General features: G+C 41.3%; 1 protein-coding gene across 6 annotated transcripts; it reads right to left on the bottom strand.

Annotated features, from left to right (window-relative positions):
- Positions 1–6,037: 6,037 nt before the first annotated feature.
- CUNH1orf159 (chromosome unknown C1orf159 homolog) lies at positions 6,038–21,919 on the bottom strand. 6 transcript variants are annotated; one of them, XM_039727836.1, is made up of 11 exons: positions 21,679–21,736; positions 20,235–20,324; positions 17,551–17,681; positions 17,003–17,093; positions 16,482–16,557; positions 14,428–14,532; positions 13,754–13,813; positions 11,779–11,913; positions 10,972–10,997; positions 10,646–10,676; positions 6,038–6,505 (listed from the first exon to the last, which is right to left on the bottom strand). In XM_039727836.1, the coding sequence occupies exons 4-11, from the start codon at positions 17,072–17,074 to the stop codon at positions 6,456–6,458; spliced, it is 555 nt and encodes a 184-aa protein (XP_039583770.1). In that variant the 5' UTR covers positions 17,075–17,093; positions 17,551–17,681; positions 20,235–20,324; positions 21,679–21,736; the 3' UTR covers positions 6,038–6,455. The 6 variants fall into 6 exon arrangements, with proteins under 6 accessions (XP_039583770.1, XP_039583769.1, XP_039583768.1 ...); XM_039727835.1 differs by lacking the exons at positions 6,038–6,505; positions 21,679–21,736 and adding exons at positions 9,945–10,064; positions 21,878–21,919 and having other exon boundaries at positions 20,235–20,321; XM_039727834.1 differs by lacking the exons at positions 6,038–6,505; positions 21,679–21,736 and adding exons at positions 9,945–10,064; positions 21,878–21,903.
- Positions 21,920–22,532: the final 613 nt, after the last annotated feature.

The raw sequence follows: 22,532 nt of genomic DNA, 5'->3' as shown, positions 1-22,532 counted from the left end.
AGAGAAAAATCCGGATTTTTTTGCGCTTTTCCCCTGAAACAGAGCAGAAAACCAAGAAAAACGCGGATTTTTTGCCCGTTCCCCCCGAAACAGAGCAGAAACCCGAATTGTTTTGGCCATTTCCCCCTGAAACAGAACAGAAAACCAAGAAAAACCCGGATTGTTTTCCCTTTTCCCCCTGAAAGAGAGCAGAAACCCGATAAAAACCCGGATTGTTTGGCCCTTTCCCCCCTGAAACAGAGCAGAAAACCGAGGAAAACGCGGATTTTTGGTCATTTCCCCCTCAAGCAGAGCAAAAACCCGAGAAAAAGGCAGATTTTTGGTCATTTCCCCCTCAAGCAGAGCAGAAACCCGAGAAAAAGGCGGATTTTTGGCCATTTTCCCCTGAAAGAGAGCAGAAACCCGAGAAAAAGGCGGATTTTTGGCCATTTCCCCCTGAAAGCGAGCACAAACCCGAGAAAAAGGCGGATTTTTGGCCATTTTCCCCTGAAAGAGAGCAGAAACCCGAGAAAAAGGCGGATTTTTGGCCATTTTCCCCTGAAAGAGAGCAGAAACCCGAGAAAAAGGCGGATTTTTGGCCATTTTCCCCTGAAAGAGAGCACAAACCCGAGAAAAAGGCGGATTTTTGGCCATTTCCCCCTGAAAGAGAGCACAAACCCGAGAAAAAGGCGGATTTTTGGGCCATTTCCCCCTGAAGCAGAGCACAAACCCGAGAAAAAGGCGGATTTTTGGGCCATTTCCCCCTGAAGCAGAGCAGAAACCCGAGAAAAAGGCGGGTTTCCCTTCCCCTCAGGGGCTCCCTCAGGCGCCAGGCCCGGCCCGGCCCCGCGCGCTTTTCCCGCTCCCTCAGCAGCTCCGGGGCTTCGGATTTGGGGTCGGACTGAGGGAAAAAAATCCTAAAAGAGCCCCGAACTCTGCAGGGTTTGGTCCTGCAGTGCCCAAATGAAATAAATAGGTGTCCGTCACACAAAGAAACCCGGCCTGGACGGGGAATAAAGCGGGGCAGCCTTGGAGCGGCGGCTGGAGTGGGGGATTCAGGGCTTTGGGGGGATTTGAGGAGGATTTTTGGAAGGATTTTAAGGAATTTTTTTGAGGATTTTAGGGAACCTCTGGATGATTTTATGGATTTTTTTGGGATTATTTTAGGGATCTTTGGGTGATTTTAGGTATTTGGGGAGGATTTTAGGGATTTTTTGGGATGATTTTAAGGATTTTCTAAAATTATTTTAAGGTTTTTGGAAGGATTTTAGGGATCTTTGGATGACTGTAGTGATTTTTGGAGGATTTTAGGGTCTTTTGGATGATTTTAGGCACCTTTGGTGGATTTTAGGGGATTTTTCGGGATGATTTTAAGGATTTAACAAAAATATTTTAAGTATTTTGGGAAGCTTTTAGGGAACCTCTTGATGATTTGAGGAGGATTTTAGGGATTTTTTTGTAGGATTTTAGGGATCTTTGGAGGATTGTAGGGATTTTTGGAGAATTTTAGGATCCTTTGGATAAATTTAGGGACCTCTAGATAATTTTAGGAACTTTTGGATGATTTTAGGGATATTCAATGCTGCCAGACCTCACAATAATTATTATTTTTCATCCCTGGGCTTTCAGCCCTTTCAGCAAATCCCAAAAATCCAACATTTCAATAAAATTCCCTCTCTCCAGCCACATTTTAAGAAAGATTCCCACTTCTTTTTGGCTCTGCAGGAAGAGCAGGGGTGTGGGATTGTTCTGCCTTCCCACCAGGGCGAAAATCCCTGATTTTCCACCAGCTCCAGGATCCCTCAGAGTGCTAAAATCCAGGAATATTCCAACATTCCAAGCTCCCTACAAACCACCCAAGATGTGATCCCAGACAACACCAACCACAACACATCCCCGGGATTCCAAAAAATTGGGAAATAAGTGATTTATCCTTTTATTTTCCAATGGGAATTCCCTCTCAAACAACTGCATCCATGGCTGGGAATTTCCAGGAATCAGCAGAAAACTGGGAAATACCTCTTTTAACCATTTTGGCCCTCAGGAAGTTTCCCTATTATAATTCACCCCGAGCACCTCAAAATCCAGGATTTTTTCACCCATTTTGCTCCTAAATGCCCTAAAATAAAAAATCCTAATCCAAGAATCCCTCAGGAAAAAAAAAAAAATCCTTCCTTAGGAGAGGATAAAGTCCAGCACTTACTTGTGGTGCCCAGATTTCTTTGTCCTTTAAACTCCAAGAAAACCCAGGAGAAGAGGCCAAATCCTGATCCCAAAAGGAGAAAAAGGAGGGAAAACGAGGTGGGAATGGGAGCTGCCGATGGAATTTGGGATTTCTTCCTGCTCTGTTATCTCCAGGGAACGCTGGTGGAAATCTTTGCCTGGTACAGTCGGAGCCTCTGCTTCACAGGCCAGGAATTTTTACTTTGAATAATTTTTAACTTCGGCTCCCGGCGAGGAAAATGCTCCAAGGAAAATGCTCTGCTTGGTTGGGTTTGTTATTTATTTCATGGGAGAGGATTTTTTATTGAGAGGGGAAATGGGGGAAATTCTCCTTTTTTCCCATCGTTTCCCAGCTCGCAGGGGCTCAAGGGATGAGGGGAAAGGATTGGAACAATTTTCCTGGAAAAACGAGGAGATAACAGAGCGGGGAGGGGGGATCTTCAGGAACTTTAATCCTCTGAGCTCCGTTTGTTTTCTGCTTTGTTTTAAAATAGAAATCATTTTCCCGGCCTGTGGCTGAAGCAGCGCAATCCCCTCAGAAGGGCTGAAACAAAACTAATTCACAATTGTGATCATCAAAATTGGTAAAAACAACAATTTGTTGTTATTTTTATCATTTTTGTCTCTTAGACAGTTGAAATTTAGGCACATTCCCCTCATAAACGGGGAGAACAAAACCTTAAAACACAAAGGAAATTTTAAAACTCCAGGCCAATAAAAAAGGCCCAAATCACCTCAGAAGTGCTGAAACAAAACTAATTAACAAATGTGATCATTGAAATTGGTAAAAACAACAATTTACTGTTATTTTCACCTCTTTGAGGGTTGAAATTCAGACATATTCCCCTCACAAACTGGGAGGATTCACCTTAAAACAAAAAGGAAATGCTAAAAACTCAAGGCCAAGAAAAAGGGCCCAAGTCCCCTCAGAGGTGCCGAAGTGAAACTAATTAACAATTCTGATCACTGAAATTGGTAAAAGTAACAATTTATTGCTATTTCCACTAATTTTACCTCTTTGAGGGTTGAAATTCAGGCACCTTCTCCACATAAACTGGGAGAATTCACCTTAAAGCACAAAGGAAAAAGGCCAAATCCCCTCAGAAGGGCCGGAACGAAACTAATTAAACAATTATGATCACTTCAATTGGTAAAAACACCAATTTATTGTTATTTTTATTCTTTTTATCTCTTTGAGGGTTGAAATTAAGGCACATTCCTCTCACAGACTGGCAGAATTCACCTTAAAACAAAGAAAATTTTTAAAAATCCAGGCCAAGAAAAAAGGCCCAAATCCCCTCAGTTCCCTGACAAAGGCAAAAAAAGAGGGAAAATTTGGATCAGACCCCAAAATGCAGTCAGACACCCCAAAAAACCAACTTTTAAAGCAACAGAGGTGGAACTAACTCAGTGTAAAGTGAATTTTTCCAGTGTTTTCCCACCTGGGAACAGGAAATTGAGGAAGGAGCTGGAACAAAGCACAGCAGGAAAATGGAGCTGGGTGATTTTTTAGGGATTTTCCAGGATTCTGTGAGGAATCCCACGGCTCATTCTGTGAAAAAATTGGATTTCTAAGGGGTATTTTCCTCCCGGGGTGAGGAACCCTCAGCAAATCCCCCCAAAAATCCAAATATCCCATCCAAAGCTTGAAGAACCTCTGCCCCATCCCCGTTTTTTACCCTCACACTCCTTCCTGGATGAGAAATTGATTTATTTTGTTTATTCCCACCCCAAATCCCAGTAGAAAAACTCGTTTTTTTTTTTGCTGGCAGTGCCAGCTGAGCCCCACCACAAATATCCCGATGTTTTTATGGTGTTTGTCCTTGTTAAAGTCAAATTTAGCCCTTTTTTTTTCCCTCTCAGCACCTGCCCTTTTCCACCCTGGGAGCTGCCGAGCACCTGCACAATTAAAGCTTCATTAAAACCGACTTTTTTAATTGCCTCTGGGTCGTTGGAGCAGGAAAAACAGCTGGAAAAAAGCTTTGGACATGGTGAGGAAGCAGCAAAAATTCCATGTTTTCTTGTCAGTTTTACTGTTTTATTTTTATTTTATATACTTGCCGTGGTGAATGTGGAATTCACCAAGTTGGAAAAGTCCATCCTCAATAAATGAACTGGAACTAGGGAATAAATAAGGATATTCCAGAGAAAAAGGGAATAATAATAATAATAAATACAGTAATAATAATAATAATTGTCATCCTCAGGATATTCCAGAGCAAAAGGGACTAATAATAAGGAATAATAGGAAATAAAATAAAAATTAAAACAACAACAACAACAACAACAACAACAATAATAATAATAATAATAATAATAATAATAATAATCCAGATAAATAAGGAAGTAGAAGAATTATAAATAAGGAATAGTAATAAATAAAATAAATAATAATAATAATCAGGATATTCCAGAGATTAAAAAAGGAAATATCCCCTCAAAATACAAATTATCACCGCTCTTGACATTTGCTCAGAGTTTTGTAATAAATTAAAGATATTTTAAAATGTTTTTTTAAGCCTTGGGGAAGCTTTTTTTGATCCCAGGGATTCTTTTGGAGCTGGATTTGCCCTGGCCAAGCAAACAGCCCCAGCAGAGCGCAGCTTTTCATCCGGCTCCATAAAACGGAATATTTTTATTGGATTTCTGGCCACGCCCGGGAACGTTTGGTGCTTATCAGGCCCAGATAAGATAGCAGAGCTCGGGCTCGGCTCGTTAAAGCTGGCCTGGCAGCGGCAATTAACGAACTGGTTTTTTCCAGGGATGAGCAGCTCCAGAGGATTCCCGGGAAAAGCGCGGGAAAAGCTCCAGTCCCGGGGCCAAAATCCTGGATTGCTGATCCAGAGGGGAAATCCTGGATTTCTGACCCAGAGGTGAAATCCTGGATTTCTGACCCAGAGGTGAAATCCTGGATTGCTGACCCAGAGGTGAAATCCTGGGATTTCTGTTCCAGAGGTGAAATCCTGGATTGCTGACCCAGAGGTGAAATCCTGGATTTCCGGTCCCGAGGTGAAAACCCGGGATTGCTGATCCAGAGGGGAAATCCTGGATTTCTGACCCAGAGGTGAAATCCTGGGATTTCTGACCCAGAGGTGAAATCCTGGATTTCTGACCCAGAGGCAATGAACGACCTGTTTTACTCCAGGGATTCAGTGGGATGCCTCAGGACTCCTGCTCCCGGGAATTCTCGGGAATGGAGCTCCCAGCTCAGCTCTCGGGGCTCCCTTTGCCTTCTGCTCCCCCCAGCGGCCGCAGCTCCAGGGATGAATGAAGAGAAATCCATGAAATGACAAGAAATCAGTGAAATGGAATTAAAAAAACTCCGTGGAATTAAAGGAAAGCCATGGAATTGAAGGAAATCTGTGGAATTCAAAGAAATGTAAAGGAAATCCATGGAATTGAAGAGGAAATCCATGGAATTGAAAAGAAATTTAAAGGAAATCCATGGAATTGAAAAGGAAATTAAAGGAAATCCAAAGGAAATCCATGAAATTGAAAAGGAAATCCATGGAACTAAAAATAAATCCATGGACTTGAAAAGAAATTTAAAGGAAATCCATGAAATTCAAAGGAAATCCAAAGGAAATCCATGGAATTCAAAGGAAATCCAAAGGAAATCCATGGAATTCAAAGGAAATCCAAAGGAAATCCATGGAATTCAAAGGAAATCCAAAGGAAATCCATGGAATTCAAAGGAAATCCAAAGGAAATCCATGGAATTCAAAGGAAATCCAAAGGAAATCCATGGAATTCAAAGGAAATCCAAAGGAAATCCATGGAATTCACAGGAAATCCATGGAATCCAAAGCAATCAGCCCAAACTCAGCAGTGGCAATGACGTCACTGGCACAGGGAATTGGGAATTCCCCAATCCCAACCCCAGAACCCCAAATCCCATCCCAGTGGGGAACAGGGAGGGGAAAAGGGAATTAAAGCCCGGCTTTACCTGCTCGATGTAAACATCTCAATTAAGTCCACGCTAATTGCTCGCTCCTAATTAACGCTCTCCCAATTCCAGAGCCTCTGGAATTGCAGCTCCTGGAATTTTGGGATTTTCCACAGGGAAATTTCCCTGCTCAGCTCTCCCTGAGGGCCAGCACAGGTTTGGAATTTGATTTTTCCCAATATTTTTTTCCCTGGTTTATTTTCTAATCAACCCCCCCAAAAAAAAAGCTGGAAAGCCAAAAAAGAAAAGCTGAAATCTCTTTATTTTGGCACTGTTTACAAAGATACAAACCAGGAAACACCGGGGGTTAAAATCCAGTTTTAAAGCACATTTTATTCTTTTCAACCCAAAGCAGCACTTGGGAAAGGGAATTTGGTGGTGGAAGGGAAGGGGAAACCCAGAAAAGTCAAAATTAAACCCACAAAACCAAAGCTCAACCCCAAACCCAAAACTGAGCCCATAAAACCAAACTAAACCCACAAAATTCAACCACAAAGCCCCAAATTAAACCCAACCCCAAATCTAAACCCACCAAAATCAAGCACAGACCCAAACCTACAAAATCCAAACCCAAACCCACAAAACCCAACCTTAACCCCAAACCCAAAACCCCCAAACCCAACCCCACAAAATTCAACCCCCAACCAAACCTAAACCCTTAAAACCAAACCCCAAACCCCAACCTTAACCCTAAACCCAAACTAAACCCATAAAACCAAACCTAAACCCACAAAATCCAACCCTAAAACCCAAACCTAAACCCCAAACCCAAAACTAAACCCATAAAACCCAACCTTAACCCAAAACCCCCAAAGCTCAGCCCCACAAAGTTAAACCCCCAACCAAACCTAAACCCCTAAAACCAAACCCTAAAACCCAAACCCAAACTAAACCCATAAAACCCAACCTTAACCCAAAACCCCCAAAGCTCAGCCCCACAAAGTTAAACCCCCAACCAAACCTAAACCCCTAAAACCAAACCCTAAAACCCAAACCCAAACTAAACCCATAAACCCAACCCCAAAACCCAACCCTAAACCCCAAACCCATAAACCCAAGCCTAAACCCACAAACCCCAACCCCAAACCCCACAAACTCAACCAGGAGTTGCCAGCAGTGACAAAGCTGAAGCACACCCCAAAAAGGAGTCCAAAGTTGGGGATTTTAACATTTTCTGGGTAAAAATCTTGGGGTTTTCATTTTCTGGGTAAAAATCACTGAGAAAAACTCGATTTGAATCACACACAGAACTAAATCTTTACATTTTTAATTACACAAACCCCATTTTTAATGTCACAAATCCCATTTTCAGACAACAATTAAAGCAAATCCCCCACGAGAAGAGACAGAAAAAGGAGCTGATCCTTCAATAAATTAAAATTGTAGCAATTAAGCAGGACAGAATTAACACACAGGAATTCCCAGCTCCAGAGGTGCAATTCCTTGGAATTATTTGCATAGTTCCTCCTTTTTTTCCCCTTTGGAATTCAGAAAATCCTGAGAAATTCTGAATTCCAGGATAAAACCTTCCTACTTGGGAAGGAAAAAAAATCTCAGCAGCACAAAAAAAAAAAGGAAATTATCAAAATTCCACGTTGGAATCTCCCAAAATCTCCAAAAAATTGGGAATTTCAACTGGAATTCCTTGGCCAGGAGGAAAAGAATTTTATTTATCATAATAAAGAGGAAAATTTGGAATATTTTGGCACAGGAGCCTCTCCAGGATTTGGGTTTTATCCCTGAAAATTCCACCAAAATCTCGTTGGTTTTCAAGGAGATAAAAGCAAATCCAGCTGCCCCAGAATTCCCAGAAAAAATGGGATTATTCCATGGGAAAAATGGATTTCTTCCCATCCCAAGCTCTCCTCTTGGGAGGTTTGACCCCAGGGAAAAGGAAATTCTCCAGGTGGGAGCAGATCCAAGAGTTTGGTTCTCATTTTCCCATCAAAAATTTGGGAAAAAAGGAGAGAACCAAAGTTCCCATTCCCACCCCTGGCAGGGAATGCTGAGAGCTGGAATTCCAGGGGGGAGAGAAATTCCAGGGATTTGGGGGCCAGGAGGAAAATCGGGAATTCCAGGGGTGAAATTGCAAAATTCCAGGGATTTGGGATGGATTTGGGATGGATTTGGGATGGATTTGGGATGGATTCCAGATCCAGGATTCAAAGAATTGGAATTCCGGGGGGTGAGAGAAATTCCAGGGATTTGGGATGGGTTTGGGATCCAGGAGGAAAATCTGGAATTCCAGGGGCTGAAATTGTAAAATTCCAGGGTTTTGGGATGGATTTGGGATGGATTTAGGATGGATTCCAGATCCAGAAGGAAAAGCTGGAATTCCAGGGCGGACAGTGACTTTTCCATGGATTTAGGATGGATTTAGGACTTTTCCATGGATTTAGGAAGGATTTAGGACTTTTCCATGGATTTAGGACTTTTCCATGGATCTAGGACCCTCAGGAAAAGCTGCAGGAGGGAGACCCAGCCAGGAAAAAAAAAAAAAAAATCCTTTTCCACTTCCCAAAAGTCCTCAGGCAGGCCCAAGATCCGTGGGAGAAGTTGAGGCTGGTGCTTGGAATTTGGGAATGCCTCTGGAGCTCAAATTCCAGGGATTTCCCACCCCAAAAATCCCATTTTTCCACTGGCAGGAGCTGTCCCAGTCCCTGTGGCTCATCCCAAAAATCGGAGTGCCTGAGTGCCCCAAAAGCCGGAATTCCCAATCCCAGCAGGAATGGGTTGTCCCTTGGAGAGCATTTCATCCAAGGACTGAGCTGGAAAAATTCCCAAAAAACCCCAAGATTTGGGATCGGGCCTGGACTGAGCACCAGGAGAGCGGGAAAACGCTCCCAGGGGGATCTGGGATTTGCTTCCAAAGGATTCTGCATCTTCATTATTGTCATCATTAATTAGCGTGGTTAGTTAGCAGAATTAATTAGCATAATTAATTGCTGCCCCAGGCTAAAGCAGCAGCACTTGAGAGGATCCCTTTGCCCCAGTCCAGAATGGAGCCACACCCCAAATCCCAGCTCCGGTTTTGGGGTCACATCCCGAGGAAAGTCCCCAAATTCCCAAAGGATTCTCTCCAAACAGGGAAAATCCCACAAATTCCTTAAGGATTCTCTCCAAACAGGGAAAATCCCACAAATTCCTTAAGGATTCTCTCAAGTCCCCAAAATCCCTCAGGAATTCTCCCCTAAACAGGAAAAATCCCACAAACTCCTTAAGGATTCTCTCCAAACAGGGAAAATCCCACAAATTCCTTAAGGATTCTCTCCAAACAGGAAAAATCTCACAAATTCCCAAAGAATTCTCTCCAAACAGGGAAAATCCCCAGAATTCCTTAAGGATTCTCTTCACAAGTCCCCAGATCCCTCAGGAATTTTCTCCCCAAACAGGAAGAATCTCCCAAATTCCTCAGGGATTCTCCCCCAAATCCCTCAGGGATTCTGCCCCAGCACCACAAAGCCCCAAATCCCTGAGGAATTCCCCCGTCCTCGGGCAGGACCCCCCGAGCAGCACCAGGACCCCCAAAGCCCCAAAGCCCCCAAAGCCCCCGAGCCGGGGCCGCGTTTGGCACAAACCCTGTGGGATTGCTGCGGGATCAGCAGCGCCCGGCACGTCCTGGGCTCGGGAACAGGGGCAGGGACACTGTGGGGTCGGGGTTGGGGTCACACGGTGCTGACCCGGGCTGGGTTTGGGGTCAGGTTTGGGGTCAGGTTTGGGGTCAGGTTTGGGGTCACACGGTGCTGACCCGGCTCGCTGGGTTTGGGGTCAGGTTTGGCGGACCCGGGCTGTGTTTGGGGTCAGGTTTGGGGTCAGGTTTGGGGTCAGGTTTGGGGTCACACGTTGCTGACCCGGCTGTCGGCGGGGCCGGGCGGGCCCAGGGAGCGCTCGCGGCGGACGTAGCGCGGCTTCCGCACTGCCGGGACAAAACACCCCAAAAACCCCCTGGGAATGGGGTCCCAGAGGGAAATCCCAAAGGGAGAGGGAGGTGGGGTGTGGGGATTGAGGTGCAGTGGGGTTTGGGGTTGGGGTTTGGGGTTGGGTTTCGTGGGGCTGGGGTTGAATTTTGTGATTTTTAACCCCAAACCCAGTATTAAGCCCACAAAACCCAAATCTAAAACCCACAAAACCCAAACACAAAGCCCAAACCTAAATCCCCAAAACCCAAGCCCCCAAACTAAACCCACAAAACTGAACCCCAACTCCAAAATTACCTCCCAAAACCCAATCCCAAACCCACAAAACTCAACCCCAAACTCAAAATTAAACCCCCAAACCCAAACCAACCCCACAAAACCCAATCCCAACCCCACAAAACCCAACCAAAACCCCAAAAATGGATTTCCCACCAGAAATCCCATCCATATTTTGCCCTGCTTGAATTAAAGCAACAAATCCTATTAAAAACCCAAATCCCACTGGATTTCTGTTCCTCATCCTGGGAATTTTGGGGATTTTCTGTTTATTTTTAGCACATTCCAGAGGAAATTTCCTCACCTGAAGAAGCTGGAGGAGGGATCATGGATGCCTGTGGAACAGAAGGATAATGTCAAAAAAAGCAATTTTTAACTGTTTTTCCTTAAAAAAATCCAGGATTTTTTTTGTTTCCTATAATTTTCACTGTGTACAGATTTTTTCCTTGGAAAAAACCCTCAACTTTTCCATTTCCGTTCCAGTTTGGATCCAAAGAACCCCAAAATATCTTTAAGTTTATTTCAGTCTCATTCATCAATTAAGGAGTTGCTTAATGAAGTCCCAATTTTGTTAATTAAAATGGAAATTCCTGTTTATTTAATGTTCCTATAAAAGCAGAATTTACTCACTGTTTCACTGGGCTGGAGAACAGATGCTAAAAGAGACAAAAAAAAAGATTAATTGAGATGATTTTAATTAATTTGAAGGCTGGAATTGTTCATTTTCTAAAATCACAGGCATGGAGGGAATAATTTTCTTGTTAAAATAAGAATTTTGTCCAAAAATCCAACCAAAATCCCACTTGGAGAATTTATTGGGTGTAGGACTCTCAAGACTGGAGGATTTATTGGAACAAAATGGGAATTTTCTCCCAAAAATGGGAATTTATGAGCTTAAAATGGGGATTTATGAGCTCAAAATGGGAATTTATTGGCACAAAATGGGAATTTTCTCCACAGAATGGGAATTTATGAGCTCAAAATGGGAATTTTCTCCCCAAAATGGGAATTTATGAGCTTAAAATGGGAATTTTCTCCACAAAATTGGAATTTATGAGCTCAAAATGGGAATTTTCTCCACAGAATGGGAATTTATGAGCTCAAAATGGGAATTTTCTCCACAGAATGGGAATTTATGAGCTCAAAATGGGAATTTTCTCCCAAAAATGGGAATTTATGAGCTCAAAATGGGAATTTTCTCCACAAAATGGGAATTTATTTGCACAAAATGGGAATTTTCTCCACAGAATGGGAATTTATTTGCACAAAATGGGATTTTTCTCCACAGAATGGGAATTTATTTGCACAAAATGGGAATTTTCTCCACAGAATGGGGAACTCAGCAGCCCAAAATGGGAATTTCCAAGGAAAAACCCCCATTTCAGCCAATTAACAGAGCAAAGCTCATTAACTAAAGCACAATTAAAGATTTTTTACCTTTGTTCCTCCTGTAGAAAACCTTTGGGAGTCTGTTGGCTCGTTTGAGGTAGAAAAAAGAAGCCACAGAAAGGATCAGGAATAAACTGAGGAAAAAGGTCCCCAAAATCAGGGAGGCGGCGACTTCGGGGCCCCCTGGGAACGAGGAAATGAGAGAAAAAGAGAAAAAATCTGGTTTGGAGCAAAAACCTCCTTCCCCAAAGGATGAAACCAAAACAAAGAGCAAATCCCTGAGGTTTGGGGGCTCTTGGGTCATTCCAGGTGCCTGAAACTGAGTTGGGATTAAATCAGTTTTAACATCTCTGAATCAATTAAATCAGTTAATGTCAGTTATTTAATTTATTTATTCAATAATTTATTAAATAAATTATTTAATTCAGTTATTTAATTTATTTATTTAATACTTTATTAAATAAATTATTTAATTCAGTTATTTAATTTATTTATGTAATAATTTAATGTCAGTTTTGACATTAAATCACTTTTGAAACTCATTTCAGCAAATTAAACCACTTTAAACTCATTAAATCCCTTTCTCAACTAATTAAATCCCTTTTTAAAACTCATTTTAACAAATGAAAACACTTTCATTGGTTAAACACTTTTTAAAGTCATTAAATCACTTTTCAAATTAATTTTAACAAATTCAAACACTTTTAACCCATAAAATCCCGTTTAAAACTCATTTTAACAAATTAAATCCCTTTTAACTCATTAAATCCCTTTTTAAACTCAATAAATCACTTTTAAAAATAATTTCAGCAAATTCAATCACTTTGAACTCATTCAATCACTTCCTAAACTAATTATAACTAATCCAATCACTTTTTAAACTCATTTTTTTAAATTCAATTGCTTTTAGATTCATTAAATCCTTTTTTAAACTCATAAAATCACTTTTAAACTCATTTTAACAAATTTAATCCCTTTTAAAACTACTTTTAACAAATTAAATCCCTTTCAACTCATTAAATCCCTTTTTAAACTCAATAAGTCACTTTTAAAAATAATTTCAGCGAATTCAATCACTTTGAACTCATTCAATCACTTTCTAAACTAATTTTAACAAATCCACTTTTTAAACTAATTTTTAAAAATTCATTTGTTTTTTCACTCATTAAATCCCTTTTTAAACTCATAAAATCACTTTTAAACTCATTTTAACAAATTTAATCCCTTGTAAAACTAATTTTAACAAATTAAATCCCTTTAAACTCATTAAATCACTTTTAAAAATAATTTCAGCAAATTCAATCACTTTGAACTCATTCAATCACTTTCTAAACTAATTATAACTAATCCACTTTTTAAACTAATTTTTAAAAATTCATTTGTTTTTTCACTCATTAAATCCCTTTTAAACTCAATAAATCACTTTTAAAAATAATTTCAGCAAATTCAATCACTTTGAACTCATTCAATCACTTTCTAAACTAATTTTAACAAATCCACTTTTTAAACTAATTTTTAAAAATTCATTTGTTTTTTCACTCATTAAATCCCTTTTTAAACTCATAAAATCACTTTTAAGCTCATTTTAACAAATTAAATCCCTAAACTAATTTTTAAAAATTCATTTGTTTTTTCACTCATTAAATCCCTTTTTAAACTCATAAAATCACTTTTAAGCTCATTTTAACAAATTAAATCCCTTTTAAAATGCATTAAAGCCCTTTTAAAACTCATTTTAACGAATTAAACCCCTTTTAAACTCATTAAATCCCTTTCTAAACTCATTTTAACAAATTCAACCCCTTTAAAACTTATTTTAACAAATTAAATCCCTTTTAACATTAATTAAATCCCTTTTTAAACTCATTTTAACAAATTAAAGGCCTTTTAAAACTCATTTTAACGAATTAAACCCCTTTTAAACTCATTAAATCCCTTTCTAAACTCATTTTACTAAATTAAATCCCTTTCCAAACCCATTTTAACCCTTTTACCTCACCAAACCCCCAATCCCCGAGCTCACCCAAGTTCTGGATGAGAGGAGTGCTCCCGTTCAGGTGGGAGCTCAGCCCTCTGCCCCCAGCTGGAAAAAACCAGAAAATTTCAATTTTGAATTAAAATCCATCCCCAGCCCAAATGTTACCATTTCCCCCTCCCTGCACACCAAATTCCCACATTCCCACCCCAAATCCCACCAGGAATTTGGGAATCTTTTTTATGTTCTGTGGAATAAAAATCTCCATTTTTGCTGCATTTTTGAGGAGTTTTTGCCGTGGGAATAAATGGCAATTAATAAATAAAATAAATTAATGAAATTCAAATGGATTGAAGGATGTGGGATAAAAATCTCCATTTTTGCTGCGTTTTGAGGAGTTTTTGCCGTGGGAATAAACGGCAATTAATAAATAAAATAAATTAATGAAATTCAAATGGATTGAAGGATGTGGGATAAAAATCTCCATTTTTGCTGCGTTTTGAGGAGTTTTTGCCGTGGGAATAAATGGCAATTAATAAATAAAAATAATTTTTAAATTAATGAAATTCAAATGAATTGAAGGATGTGGGATAAAAATCTCCATTTTTGCTGCGTTTTGAGGAGTTTTTGCAGTAATGGATGCCAGCAGACGAACACAAACTATTCCAATGAATTCTAATGAAGTGAATTAAATAGAATGAACAAAAATCGTTCAAACTCACAGCTCCTGCACTCGCTGAGGTTGTGCCCAGAGGGGCTGCCCAGGCTCTCATTCCTGCACCTGATGCAGCTGCTGCTCCCATCCTCGTTCCACCTCCTGTAGCATCCTGCCCAAAACAGGGAAAAGGGATAAAGCCAGCACAATTCCCAATTTTCCAACAATCCCCGGATTTTAGAGGGGAAAAACCAGCAAAAATTCCCTTTTTTTTGGGTTAAAAACAGCACCTGATTCCCTTTTCCCACGTTAAAAAAGGTTTTATTCTCAAATTTTATTCCCAATTTTTAGTCCCAGTTTTTACCCCAGGAAAAATAATTTTCCCAGGGGGAAAAGGAGAAGGAATTATAAAAAATAATATTAATTAATGAATTAATTAGCACTCCCCAGCTGCTGGATTTTGGTGTTCTAGTCCAGAAAATCTGGGAATTTCTGATCCCTGGAATTCTCCCAGTGTTTGTCCCAGAAAAATAAAATTTTCCAAGAGGAAAAAAGGAGAACAACTTAAAAGGGAATAAAAAAATCTGGGGATTTTTGATCCCTGGAATTCTCCAAGGCCACAATGATTATCCCAGAAAAATAAAATTTTCCAAGAGGAAAAAAGGAGAACAACTTAAAAGGGAATAAAAAAATCTGGGGATTTTTGATCCCTGGAATTCTCCAAGGCCACAATGATTATCCCAGAAAAATAACATTTTCTAGAGGGATAAAAGGAGGAGGAATGAGAAGGGAATAACATTTATTAATTAATTAATTTCCACTCCCCAGCTGCTGGATTTTGGTATTGAAGTCTAGAAAATCTGGGAATTTCTGATCCCTGGAATTCTCCCAGTGTTTATCCCAGAAAAATAAAACTTTCCAAAGGGAGAAAAAGGAGGAGGAATTTCAAAGGAAGAACAAAAATTCAGGAATTTTTTAGCCTTGGAATTCTCCAAGGCCACAGTGATTATCCCAGAAAAATAAAATTTTCTAGAGGGATAAAAGGAGGAGGAATTAGAAGGGAATAACATTTATTAATTAATTAATTTCCACTCCCCAGCTGCTGGATTTTGGTATTAAAGTCCAGAAAATCTGGGGATTTTTGATCCCTGGAATTCTCCAAAGCCCCAGTGATTAGCCCAGAAAAATAAAATTTTCTAGAGGGATAAAAGGAGGAGGAATGAGAAGGGAATAACATTTATTAATTAATTAATTTCCACTCCCCAGCTGCTGGATTTTGGTATTGAAGTCTAGAAAATCTGGGAATTTTTGATCCCTGGAATTCTCCAAAGCCCCAGTGATTAGCCCAGAAAAATAAAATTTTCTAGAGGGATAAAAGGAGGAGGAATGAGAAGGGAATAACATTTATTAATTAATTAATTTCCACTCCCCAGCTGCTGGATTTTGGTATTGAAGTCTAGAAAATCTGGGAATTTTTGATCCCTGGAATTCTCCAAAGCCCCAGTGATTAGCCCAGAAAAATAAAATTTTCCAAGGGGAAAAAAGGAGCAAAACTCACAGGGGAATTTAAAAAATCTGGGGATTTTTGATCCCTGGAGTTTTCCAAAGCCCCAATGCTTATCCCAAAAAATAAAATTTTCCAAGAGGAAAAAATGAGAAAAACTTACCGGGGAATTTAAAAAATCTGGGGATTTTTGATCCCTGGAATTCTCCAAGGCCCCAATGATTATCCCAGAAAAATAAAATTTTCCAAGAGGAAAAAATGAGAAAAACTTACCGGGGAATTTAAAAAATCTGGGGATTTTTGATCCCTGGAATTCTCCAAGGCCCCAATGATTATCCCAGAAAAATAAAATTTTCCAAGAGGAAAAAATGAGAAAAACTTACCGGGGAATTTAAAAAATCTGGGGATTTTTGATCCCTGGAATTCTCCAAGGCCCCAATGATTATCCCAGAAAAATAAAATTTTCCAAGAGGAAAAAAGGAGAAAAACTCACAGGGGAATTACAAAAATCTGGGATTTTGGTCCCTGGCATTCCCCAGGGCTGCCCATGGGATCAATGATCTTCAGGGCCTTTTCCAAGGCCCCGCTCCAGGGAGTGATCCCAGAGAATTCCCTACCTGGGCTGCACTGCTGGGGCACGGGGCAGGAGCTGTTGGAATCCAACGTTTCCACACAACATTCCGGGTCTGGCACCTGAGGAGAGACATTCCCAAGGAATTCCCACTTTGCCATCGAGGAAATGACAATAAATATAAAAAATCAATGCAAAATCCCCACAGAAATTAAGGATCATTCAGTTAAAACCCACTGGAATTGTTTTCCAGCAAGGAGAAAACTTCGTTTATTTTAAATTTTATTTTTATTTTATAAATCAATTTTATTTTTCTAAATCCATTTTATTTTTATTTCAGATATAAATTTTATTTTTAAAAATCTATTTTATTTTGCTTTTAGAAATCAATTTTATTTTGCTTTTAAAAATCAATTTTATTTTGCTTTTAAAAATCAATTTTATTTTGCTTTTAAAAATCAATTTTATTTTGCTTTTCTAAATAAAAATATAGAAAAGTTGGGATCAAAAATGAAATAAAATAATTTTAAAAAAAATGACATTAAACTCAATTCCTGGAGCACCCACCGAGTTTTCTGTGGATTTTCCAGCAACTTCTGCCACGAGCCTGGTCAGAAGCAGCACGAAGGGCACCTCCATTCCCAGGAAAAACACGGATCTGGAGAAAATTTGAGAATAAATTCAAATTATTTATTAATAGCACTGGAATTCTGCTTCCCTTTAAAGAAGTTAAAGGAGTTTAGGGGAAAAAAGGGGGTGGGAAGAGTAAGGAAACACAGATGAAAAAGGATTATTTATTATAAAACATAATGAAATTATTTCAATTTTTGGCACTACCTGCTTATTCAAAGAGCAAGAAAACAGAGATAAGGAAGGATTATTTATTAAAAAAGATACTAAAATTAAATTATTATGGAAGGATTATTTATTTAAAAAAGATACTAAAATTAAATTATTATGGAAGGATTATTTATTAAAAAAAGATACTAAAATTAAATTATTATGGAAGGATTATTTATTAAAAATATACTAAAATTAATTATTATGGAAGGATTATTTATTTAAAAAATGATACTAAAATTAAATTATTATTTAAAAAACCAGATTGTTCTTACCTAGAAGAACACCTTTGAGGAACAGGTCATAATAAAGGGAAAATTTGGGTGGAAAAAGCCACGCGGCAGTGCCGGATGCTCGTGGTGAAGGCCACAGCTCGCTCAGCTCAGTCCTGCTTGCATTTCCATGCCTGAAACAAATCAGGACACAGGAGATTGACCCCAGCCCCTGCATCAATAATTTTTATTTCCATCAGCCAATAATTTTTATTTCCATCAGCCAGAGAGAATTGGGAAACATTTGATGGATCTGGAGCTGTGGGGGTTTTTTATTGAACCACTTTGAAAGCAAAGCTGAGCTCAAAAAGCTGCTTTAAAGCTTCCAAACACTTTAAATATTTGGTATTTTAAACTTGATTTTCACTTAATTTTTAAAATTACTTTATTCCTACTTAATTCCCTCCAAACCATCCCAAAATTCACAAATTCCTCCACAAATTTCCTCAGGATCAAACACCCACAGCAAAATTAATTCCCTCAAAAAATCTGTTTCACGCTTGGCAGCGTTTTCCCTGTGGATCTGGGGGAAAAAGAATTAAATTTATATATATATAAAGCCTCTGCCTGAATTAGAAGGTATTTTTCCCTCAGGATTTTCCCGCCAACACAGGAAAATATGAGAATTCCTACAAGGATTTAACACCCTGGGAAGGAACAACAACTTTTAGCATTTTCTGATCAAACACAACATTCTGCTGCCTCCAAGGAATAGGTTTTACCTCATAAATTGAAATTTAGAGAGGAAAAGAAAAACCTTAAAACCCTCAGGGGATCCAGGATCCACCGACCCTGAGGAGAGGAGGAGGAGATACAAATTCCCTCCAAACCATCCCAAAATTCACAAATTCCTCACAAATTTCCTCAGGACCAAACACCCACAGAAAAATTAATTCCCCCAAAAATCTGTTCCACGTTTGGCAGTGTTTTCCCTGTGGATTTTTGGGGAAAAAAATGAAATTTAAAGCCACGCCAAGCTGCGGCCTGAATTAGAAGATATTTTTCCCTCAGGATTTTCCCGCCAACACAGGAAAATATTGGAATTCCAACAAGGATTTCACACCCCGGGAAGGAACAACATGTTCTGGTCAAACACAACATTCTGCTGCCTCCATGGAGGAGGTTTTACCTCATAAATTGAAATTTAGAGAGGAAAAAAAACCCAAAACCTTCAGGAGATTGAGGATCCACCGACCCTGAGGGGAAGGGAAGCGTGAGGGGAGCTTTGGGCGGGAAATTGGGAAGGAATTCTGCCCTGGGATGGAATTCCCAGGGAATTGTGGCTGCCTCATCCCTGGAATTGTCCCAGGCCAGGCTGGAAAAACCTGGGATATTGGAAAGGATGAGCTTTAAATTCCCTCCATCCCATCCCAATACACAAATTTCCTCAGGATCAAATACCCACAGCAAAGTAAATTCCCCTAAAAATCTGTTCCATGTTTGGCAGCGTTTTCCCCGTGGATTTGGGGGAAAAAAATTAATTTAAGAAAAAATTAAATATATAAAGCCTCTGCCTGAATGAAAAGATCTTTTCCCCTCAGGATTTTCCTGCCAGCGCAGTTTGGGGCAGGCAGATTCTGGAACTCCAACAAGGATTTCCCAGGCCGGGTGTCAGGTTTGGAACAAATCCCAAACCTCTGCCAGCTCAGATCCCCACGGGAATGAATCCCACGAGGGAATTCTGCCTCTTGTTGCTCCTCAAAAGCAGCACAAACACCTCAGGAACACTGAGGGCTTTCCTCCCACTCCTGCAAACAAAATGCTTTCATTATCTCCACCGTTTCCTTTTGTTTCTGCTGCACTATCAGCATTTTTCTTGCTGGGAATTACTTCAGCAGCTGGAAAAGGATGGAAGGGGAGAGAAACTGTGCCTGAAATTCAGGTGGTTTCACAATTCCCGGGGGCTGGAACCACATCACACCCAAAAGCTGCTTAATTCTGAAGAGATAAAGCTGAGGGCAGAACCAGAGAGGGCTGGAAAAGCTGAAATGGCAAAACTGAGGAGAAAAGCTGAAATGATAAAACTGAGAGAAGAATTAAAGGGTTTTAAACATGGAAGTGATAAAACTGAGAGAAGAATCAAGGGTTGGAAAGGCTGAAATCATAAAATAGGGCAGATTCAGAGAGGTTTTAAAAGTTGGAATGATAAAACTGAGGAGAAAAGTTGGAATTATAAAACTGAGAGAAGAATGGAAGGGTTTTAAAAGCTGAAATGGTAAAACTGAGGAGAAAAGTTGGAATTATAAAACTGAGACAAGAATGAAAGGGTTTTAAACATTGAAATGATAAAACTGAGAGAAAAATGGAAGGGTTTTAAAAGATGTAAAACTGAGAGAAAAATGGAAGGGTTTTAAAAGATGAAATGATGAAACTGAGAGAAGAATGGAAGGGTTTTAAAAGTTGAAATTAAAAATCTGAGAAGTTGCAATTATAAAACCGAGAGAAGAATGGAAGGGTTTTAAAAGATAAAATGATGAAACTGAGAGAAGAATGGAAGGGTTTTAAACATTGAAATGAAGAACCAGAGAGGAATGGAAGGTTTTAAACATTGAAATGATGAACCAGGGAGGAACGGAAGGGTTTTAGACCCTGAAATGATGAACCAGAGAGGAACGGAAGGGTTTTAGACACTGAAATGAAGAACCAGAGAGGAACGGAAGGGTTTTAGAGCTGCACGTGTCACTCACCTGCAGGCTGCCAGGAGCCCTGTGCACCTTGCCCAGCTGCCAGCAAACACCCGAGGCTCGTGCTTTGCTGCTCATTTCACCAGGAACCTGCTGTGGCACACAGAAAAGTTTAACAAAACAACCTTTTATCAGTCCCAGCTGGAGCAGGACTCGTTTTTCCAGCTGGGAGCTGAGCCCCAGTCCTGCCCTTTCCACGGCTGTGGTTTTGTAACAGCGCTCGGCAATTAAAAGCTTGGTTTAATCAGAGCCACCTTAAGCCAGGCTTTGCTGCAAAAGCTGCTCCACACCTGCCTTGAGCAAACACTCATTCAGATTTACTGCTGGGACGCCTTCTGCTCTTGCAGCACGAAAAATCAGGAGGGGAGATGAATATTGCACAGGGAAAAGGGGTTCAGGAAGGAGAGATGAATATTGCACAGGGAAAAGTGGTCTGGGGAAGGAGAAATGAATATTGCACTGGGAAAAGGGGTTCAGGAAGGAAAAATGAATATTGCACAGGGAAAAGGGGTTCAGGAAGGAAAAATGAATATTGCACAGGGAAAAGGGGTTCAGGAAGGAAAATCAATGTTGCACAGGGAAAAGTGTTTTGGGGAAGGAGAAATGAATATTGCACAGGGAAAAGGGGTTCAGGAAGGAGAAATGAATATTGCACAGGGAAAAGGGGTTCAGGAAGGAGAAATGAATGTTGCACAGGGAACAGCGGTTTGGGAATGGGATAAAGGAGCGGGCTGGAAGGGATTTAAAGGACATCCAGTGTCCCCTTGCTCTGCCCCAGGTGGCTCCAAGCCCTGTCCAGCCATTCCAGGGATGGGATATCCTTGGGATAACCAGTGCCAGGATCCCAGCAGCCTCACAGGGAGGGATTTTTTCCCCAAAATCCAAGCTAAACCCACTCCTTGTCGCTTGGAATTGATCCCCCCTTGTGTCACTCCATCCCTTGGGAATATTCCCTTTCCTGCAGCTCGGGAAGGTCACTGTGAGGTCGCCCCAAAGATTCAGGCTCAACAATCCCAATGTTTTTATAGCAAATTTGGGGTTTTTTTTCACCCCTAAACGCAGCACCAACCCCCGCATTACCGGGATGTGCATCTGGGGGAAGCACAGCCAGGAAAAAACACACCAAAATATCTCCAAATACCCACAACAACCTCAGACCGGCAAAAAACCGTCTTCGACCCAGTTAAATTATTAGGAAATCCAAGTTTCAGGCGGGGATAAGAAGGAGGGGATTCCTTTCCAAACGCAGCTGGGAACAAGGGGGCGACTTTTAATCCCAAACCCCTGCGACCCCCCCCGGTGCCCATTTCCCCTCACAGCCCGGTGCCTCCATGAGGAACCGCTGCCCGCCAGGACAATGGGGCCCCACCCGGGGCTGGCCGCTCGCCCCGGGGCTCGCCTCCCGTTCCCCTTCCCGTTCCCCTTCCCGCTTCCTCCTCCTCCTCACCTGAGGGCTCCCCCGAGCATCCCCCCGCCACCGCCGAGGTTCCCGTTCGTACCCCCCGCCCTCCACCGGCGCCCAGCCCGCTGCGCCCCGCGGCGCCCTGGGAGTTGTAGTCCCGCGGCCGCCGCCCGCCGCCGGACTTCGCCTAGCGGTCGCTCCGCCAAAAACTACAAATCCCAGCAGCCCCCGCGGCGCGCCCCACCTGTACCCCACTCCCCGCAGGTAAATGCGCTCTCTCAGCCTTTTCGCGCGGCGCCGCGGTGCCTGCTGGGAAAGGGAGTCCCGCGCTGCCGGCGGGGCGCGGGGGCGGTGGCGTCTCCGCACTACAACTCCCGGCGTGCCCCGCGCGCGCGCGCCGCCATTTCGGGCGTTGCCTGGCAACGCTGACGCGGCGGGAGGGAGGGAGCGGCGGGGTCGAGGCCTGGGCGCCCCAAAATGCCGGGAATTGGGGAAAATCGGGAAAATCAGCTGTGCCAGATGTGGCTGCCCATCGCTGGCAGTGCCCAAGGCCGGCCTGGAGCAACCTGGGACAGGGGCAGGTGTCCCTGCCCAGGGAAAGGGGTGGGACTGGATGGGATTTAAGATCCCACCCGAACCATTCCATGATTCCATAAAGGAAATTGTGTGGTTTATTTCCCCTAAAAACCTCCTTTTCCTGTGGCTTATTTCTCCCTACAAATCTCCTTCTTCTGTGGTTTATTCCCCCCTACAAATCTCCTTTATTGTGATTTATTTTCCCTAAAAATCTCCTTTCATGTGATTTATTTCCCCTAAAAATCTCCTTTCATGTGGTTTATTTCCCCTTTTAACCCCTCGTTATTTTGCATGCGGATGAGGGGCAGCACTTCCTCAATCCC

Source organism: Passer montanus, unplaced genomic scaffold, assembly GCF_014805655.1.
Source record: "Passer montanus isolate IOZ18808 unplaced genomic scaffold, ASM1480565v1 scaffold62, whole genome shotgun sequence".
Lineage (NCBI taxonomy): Eukaryota > Metazoa > Chordata > Aves > Passeriformes > Passeridae > Passer > Passer montanus.
Note: the sequence above shows the minus strand (reverse complement) of the source record. Positions and strands in the feature narration are given on the sequence as shown.